Source organism: Antrostomus carolinensis, unplaced genomic scaffold, assembly GCF_000700745.2.
Source record: "Antrostomus carolinensis isolate BGI_N321 unplaced genomic scaffold, ASM70074v2 scaffold23117, whole genome shotgun sequence".
Lineage (NCBI taxonomy): Eukaryota > Metazoa > Chordata > Aves > Caprimulgiformes > Caprimulgidae > Antrostomus > Antrostomus carolinensis.
The window spans coordinates 19,417-26,302 of NW_010328395.1; the positions used below are offsets into that span (position 1 = coordinate 19,417).

The following is a 6,886-nucleotide window of genomic DNA, read 5'->3' on the forward strand; positions in this document are numbered from 1 at the left end:
AACCCACTTGGACACTTTTCTGTGCAACTTGCTGTAGGGAACCTGCTTTGGCAGGGGGGTTGGACTGGATGATCTCCTGAGGTCCCTTCCAACCCTTATGATTATGTGATGTCTGTGGTGCCTCACGTCCACAAAAGCCCTTTCCAGCCAGGACGCTGCACTGATGACTGCTCCCTGACATGCACGTTTACTCCACTAAAGGGGAAAAGAATTAAAGGGAATGGAATTTTTTTATTTGATTTGATTTTTTTTCTAAAGGCCGTCATTTTTCTGAGCATTTTAACAAAATGCTTTCATCTGCAGTATCCGCGGCAACGGCTCAGAGAGGCTCCTGAAGTGCCTGCCGCCTGGGTGCAATCAAGGGAGCTGGGGGAGAGAGTAGGGGGGTCACTCATGGCTCCCCCAGGCTGGGTGGCTGCGGTGTCCAGAGCAGGGTGTCACACAGAGGTCCTTCATGCAGGATGACCAATCCATCCCACCAGCCGTGTCACCCCCATGCTGACAAAGCCAGTTCTGCCCAGCCCACCCCTGGTCACTAATGGGGCTAATTTATCTGCAGCCACTGATGATTCCCATTAGTGGGAATCATAACTGGCCCAATTCCCCAGCACACAGACATGGAGGGCTCCCCTGGGATGGTTTTCCCCAAGATAGAGCGTGCTTCACTCTCTTAACCTTTCCTCAGAGGTCAAGTCCTCCATCATTTTTATTGCTCCCCCCATCATGGCAAAGTCCTTTTTCTTCCTTCAGAAGCACAGCACTGAGCCCAGCCAGCATGAGTAATTAATCGCTTCCCTCATTTAATAGAAGCCAGCAGACAGATTTTGTGGTTTTGGCTATGGAGCCATCCTGGTGAACCCCAAATCCTTCCCCAAACCTGGGCAGACATATGTTTGTACCTTGATGATGCTCTCCTGCCTGGATTCCTCCTGAATCACTCCCTATTGACTCCAACTCTGTTCCGGCAGGGTTTGCAATTGGAGCCATGTTCAATTCCCATCCTCTGAAGCATTTGATCAATGCAATTTTGGTCTCTTGTCCAACATCCAAGTTGCTCACAAACCAGTGAGTGATGCTGACTCTCTTCCATGCCGTTAAATACCTGGGCTCCCAACTTGAGATGATGAACTGCTGGTAACCACGTTCCATTTTTTACTCTCTCTTTGCCCATGGCTCCTCCCTTTCTACGTGATGCTGGTTAAGTTGTTTCTCTTATGTGATGATCTGTTTGAGGTGCTTCTCCACATAAGCACTGGAGCTATCTTGGCATCTCCCAGTCATTAAAGTGGATCCATCTTTGCAGATGGATCTGTGTGTGCTCTGCATGGGAGTCTTTTTGGAGACAAAATGGGTTTGTGGCCTCACCTCCAACCTTGAAACCCCTCTCTGTGTCTAGCAGCATGGGTAGTCGGCATTGCCAATGAGGAGAGCCTGACCCTGAATCAAGGAAAGCCATGGAGACCAAATCCATCCTGAGCCAGGAGGTGATGGGTAGACTGACAGACAGAGCCATGGGGTGTCCTCTGTGCTGGAGCCTCCTGGGGCTCCTGCTGAGCCCTGGTAAGGTTGAGCATAACATTTTGAGCAAGGACCTGTCTCAAGTGCTCTCCTTCCCCGCAGGTGTCCCATCCGGCCCCCGCAACGTCATCTCGATTGTCAACGAGACATCCATCATCCTGGAATGGCACCCACCGCGAGAGACAGGAGGTCGGGACGACGTCACCTACAACATTGTCTGCAAGAAGTGCCGGTCGGACCGACGCGCCTGCTCCCGCTGTGATGACAATGTGGACTTTGTCCCCAGGCAGCTGGGGCTGACGGAAACCCGGGTCTTCATCAGCAACCTGTGGGCGCACACGCCGTACACCTTCGAGATCCAGGCTGTCAACGGGGTTTCCAACAAGAGCCCTTTCCCACCGCAACATGTCTCCGTCAACATCACCACCAACCAAGCTGGTGAGTTTTGGGACGATGCAGTGTCGGGGGTTTTAAGCCATATATCACCAGCTGCAAGCTCTGAGTCTGAAGGGAAAAGCTCCCAGTGGAGGGAGTGCCTGCGCCCTGGGCAAAGTGAGAGCTGGATTGCAGGAGGGAGGGGAGTGAGGACCAATGTCTACTTCTTATCCCCCCGCAGATCCTTGGGGATGAAATGGCGTCGCCATTTCCCCCTTTTCCCAGGTAGGAGCAGGGAGATGGGGTGAATCCAGCCTCAAAATGTTGCCTGGCTCCATCGTGGCATGGAGGGAGCAGCATCCCAGGGCTGAGTTCAGGCTCTGTCTCCTCTGGCACATCCCTCTGCCATTGTTCTCCCCTTTTCCAGGCTCCCCTGCCCTTTTTCCTCCCTCTTCCCGATCAGGCATCAGGAGCTGAATAAGCAGCTCTGGGCTAAGCTGGGATGCCAGCAGGATGGGGTGTGTGGATGGCAAAGGGATGCCAGGTCCCTGTCTGCAATGAGGAGCACAGGGAGCGGAGGGAATGGAAACCCATCTGCTTTGGGCAGAGAAAGGGGATGGTAATTCCTGCTTTATGCCGAGTGTGTAGCGCAGGCAGCCTTCGCCAACCCGCTCCCTCGGCAGAGCATGACAGAGAAACCTGGAGTAAATATTTTAGTCTCTGGGCTCTGGGGAATACAAATCTAGACTTGTGCCTGGCATTGCTGTCTCCTGAAGCCATGCAATCAAACCTGCCTCTGGTTTCCAGGCCTTTTCTCTTGGGGTGGGATTTTTGGGGTGTTTCTTCACTCATCCCACGTCTGCCTGGGAGCTAGGAACAGCTGGGACTGCCAGGGCTGTCTGTCCATCCCCTTGTGCTCCCTGTTTGCCTTGCAAAGGCTGAATATTGACATGGAAATGCTCCCAGTGCCTCAGGATGGGCTGTGGGGTAACCTGCTGGAAATGCATCAGGTGTGTCAAGGGCAGGGTTGGTGCTCTCCCTCTAAAACCCCTTTGGCTTTGCAGTGGGTTTTTCCAACTGCTTTCCCTGTGCGGGGCCAGATCCGGACTGGTTAGTGCATCTCACCCCGCAGAGCTGCCCCCCGCCCCGTCGGCCTGCGTGCCGCTATCCACACTAACGGGGCAGGGAGGGCAGAAATTAGCAAAACAGCAATCAAGCTAAGTGTTTAATTTCAACCCACAAGCATCATATCTGAGCGGATGAGAAGAGTTTTTTTTTTTAAAAAAAAAAGGGATTAAATATGCCAGGTAAACAAAGGCAGTGCTGGACTGTTGACATCTCCCAGTATGAGGTACGGGACTCCTGCTGCCCCCAGATTCCCTCTGTGGCATCATCCTGTGCCCTGAGCCAGTTGTGCCGAGCTCAGCTCTGCCCCAGATCCGTGGGGAAGAGGCATTTTCCCTGCCCAGCGCTGCCTGCACTGGCTAGAGAGCCGATCCTACGAGCAGGTCATGCCAGCTCTGCTTTGGGTGCGGAGAGACTTGGCTTGGAGGCTTTTGGTAGGATTAAGTGCAGGATCAGGGCTGTATTGGCTGTCACTGGCCCTTTCAAGTATAACTTGAAGGGCAAAAAGCCTTTGGAAAAGTGGCTCCTGGCTATTTGTGGTAGTTTAACTGAGCTGGCAGCCAAACAAGACACAGCCACTCGCAGCCCACCCCCACAACCAGGGAATCGAGGAGAGAATTGGAGGGGTAAAGGTAAGGAGACTTGTAGGTTGAGATAAGAACAATTTAATAATTAGAATAAAATAAAATTAAAATAGTAAAAATAATAATAATGATAACAACTATATATATATATATATGAGTGGTGCACAGTACAATTGCTCACCACCTGCTGATAACAATCCCGGAGGAGCAAAAAGGAACCCTGAAACTGAAATCACGATCCCTGAGAGAATCCTCCCCTTTTTTCTGGTCAGCTCTGGTTAATATAATGAATATGATGGAATATGATATGGAATATCTTACTGGCATATCCAAATGTCAATTCTGGGTTTTGCTAACTTCCCCCCCAGTCCTCTGCACTTGCAAACTACCCAAACTGGTGTCCTTGTACCTTGTCAACATTCTTCTCATAACAATCCCCACTGAAACCAAAACACATTTCTTTCAAGACGGAAGTTAACCCTATCCTAGCAAAAACCAGGACGCTAATTTACTGGCTTGGTGTTCTTGATGGTGGAAGGATTGTGTTGCTGCTGCCGGGGATACTTGCATCCGGGGGTGCTCAGCTCTGAGGGTGGTTGGCTCCAGGGATGCTCGGCTCTGATGATACTTGACTCCAGGGATGGTCAGCTCTAGGATGCTCAGCTCCAAGGATTCTCAGCTCCCCAGCTGGCACAGAGCAGCCCCCAGATTGCTCCAGTGCTTGTGGAGAGCAGAGCAGCTGTTTTAGGAAACCTGCTTGCTTCGCTCCAGTCTGTTGTGTGAAATCAAATACTACGGGTGGCTTTGCAGAGCAACGTGGTGTGTGGTGTGGCCGGCAAGACTGATTAGAAATGCATGTCAGGGAGGGAAGGGGGTCAGACAAACCATGCTGGGCTCACACCCGATGCCATCTACATGCTTGGACGGTGCAAAGCGTCTTGCTTTCTGTGTCAAGATGCCCAGGACCCCTGTAGTTTGCTGCCTGGGACGTCTCAGGGGCTGCAGGGATGGAGGTGCTGCCTTTTGAGCACCCTTACGCCATGGCCCTGGAGCGGGCAAGGAGCTGGAGGATGGTTTAAGACTGTTCTGCAAATGTTTGGGCTTTGGAAATAAAGCTCCTGGGAGAAGCACATTTGGGTGCTGAGGTTGACCATCCCCAGAGAGCCCCTAAGAGTGGACCCAGCAGCTCCTCCAGGCCGGGGCTGAGCCAAAGCCATGCTACAGGCACCAGCACCTTGAGGTCCCCTCACTGGGCTGGGGTGTCCCTGTCCTGGTTTCCCATCATTGTCCTCAGGGTGGGCAGAATTTTGCTCCTACATCCTATTGCTGACAGCACGTGGGGTCACAGCCATGGCCACCTGGAGAGGCTGTTAGGGCAAAAGATGGCAAGAAGAGCTGGAGACCATCATCAAGCCTTGGTTTCTCCTCACTAGGGAGAGCTTTTTTGTCTTTCCCCCTCCATGGGAGACATCCTCAGAGCAGGCAATCCCAGGGAGAAGAAACACTGAGGATTTCTAAGCTCCTAATTAAAAAGAGTAATTGGTTTAAATACCAGAATTCCCTCGACAGCTCGTTGCTCTGGCTCCATGTATGTTGCTGAGATGCCAGTGAGCTTGTCCCATGAGGCTAACAACCTAACAGGCATGGGAGATTTGGGATGCTCCACCTGCCCAGGAGATTTTCCTCCTCCCTAGGGCTGTCGGTCCTACACCTCTCCATTAATTTTCCCTCCCTCCCCACTTCCTCGGCAGCACCCTCCACCGTCCCCATCATGCACCAGGTGAGTGCCACAATGAGGAGCATCACACTCTCCTGGCCTCAGCCCGAGCAGCCCAACGGCATCATTCTGGACTATGAGATCCGCTACTACGAGAAGGTGAGCCGCATCTGCACGCCTGACGTCAGCAACGCCGTGGGCTCCAGGCCAGCAGCGGTAAGCTCAGGTGGAAACCTTGCAATGGAGGATGGGATGGGGGCACGCAGAGCTTCATACGGCACTGCCAGGAGGCTGCTAAGGTCCTGAGCTGGCTGGGAGAGGGGGAACATCAACAGGCTTTGAGTCAGGCTCTTTGCTGGGAAGGATCTCGGTGGTGGGACAGGTGGTGGGATGGGCACCTGGTCACCCATGCTGGCTCCGGAGATTAGGAGTGACGTGCAACCAGAGTAAGGGAAGTGATGTGTTCACTGCAGGTGCTGATTCCTCCCCTGTGGGCAGCCTCTTCTCCAGCACATCAGTGTCTGTTGCTGCCTTGGCTCTGGTAGCTGCTAGGGTACGTGGGGAGCCGGTGTGTGAGGACAACGTCAGGAGGGAAGGAGGGAGAACGTTTAGGACCAGCAAAGGTTATCAGGGTTGTCCCTGTCCTGGGTCACTGCCTCCTACCTGGTCCTTTCACTGGCAGCTGTCCTTCCCCACAGGGGACACGCTCTCAACCCTTGCAGTGAACTGTGCCGAGCCCAAGCTGTTCCATCCCTCCTGTGTCTTGCCAGCTTTAATGAATTCTTCTAAACGTGAATAATTAGATGATCTCACCAGCAGCCCCTTTACAGCAAATCACTGGGGAAGACTGCAAAAAATGAGATTTGAGACGCATGAGGTTTCCACCAAGGTTTAGCACAGACCCCTGCCAGCAAAGCAGGGATGTAGGGGCTGGTGCTCTCAGTAGAGGCAAGTTGCCCTTGAACCTGCTTGAACGGGGTCTTGTAGGGCACGTTATGGTGTTTCCATAACTACACAACATTTCTGAAATGTGCAGGGACGGCAACAGTTCCAAGAGGAGAATTTGCTGCTCATGAATGTCTTTGCGCTGGGTGTTCGTAGTGTTTCCCCCCGCTGCTCCATGCTCTTCCCTATGGTGGGACCAGGGGCTGCTGGGGAGGCACGTTCTTGCAGGGACCTCCCCAATTCCCCTGAGGCCAGACAGAGCTAATGGGTCCTGTTCCTGTGGGATCCTCCATGTCAGGGGTTGAGGGCAACCAGGAGGGTCCAAGCCACCTTGCCCAGGCTCTGGTGCTTGTCCTCCTGGAGCAGAACCAGGGCCACTGCTTTGTCCCTTTCCAGATAAACCTCATCCATGCCATTGGCAGGGGTGGGTTGGCTGCAGGGCATATCATCCCCCTCACTGTCCCCTGTGCCCGTCCCCACTGACGGTCTCTCTTGGCCATGCCTGCAGGACCACAACGAGTACAACTCCTCCATGGCCCGCAGCCAGACCAACACGGCCAGGATCGAGGGGCTGCGACCCGGCATGGTGTACGTGGTGCAGGTCCGAGCCCGCACCGTGGCC

The 6,886-nt window shown here is 53.4% G+C and overlaps 1 protein-coding gene across 1 annotated transcript in view; it reads left to right on the plus strand.

Annotated features, from left to right (window-relative positions):
- Window positions 1-6,886, plus strand: part of LOC104528285 (ephrin type-B receptor 1) — a 25,193-nt gene that overhangs the window by 4,965 nt on the left and 13,342 nt on the right. The window contains 3 exon segments of the mRNA XM_029086026.1: window positions 1,621-1,956; window positions 5,354-5,535; window positions 6,773-6,886. Coding sequence (XP_028941859.1) covers window positions 1,621-1,956; window positions 5,354-5,535; window positions 6,773-6,886 — 632 coding nt within the window.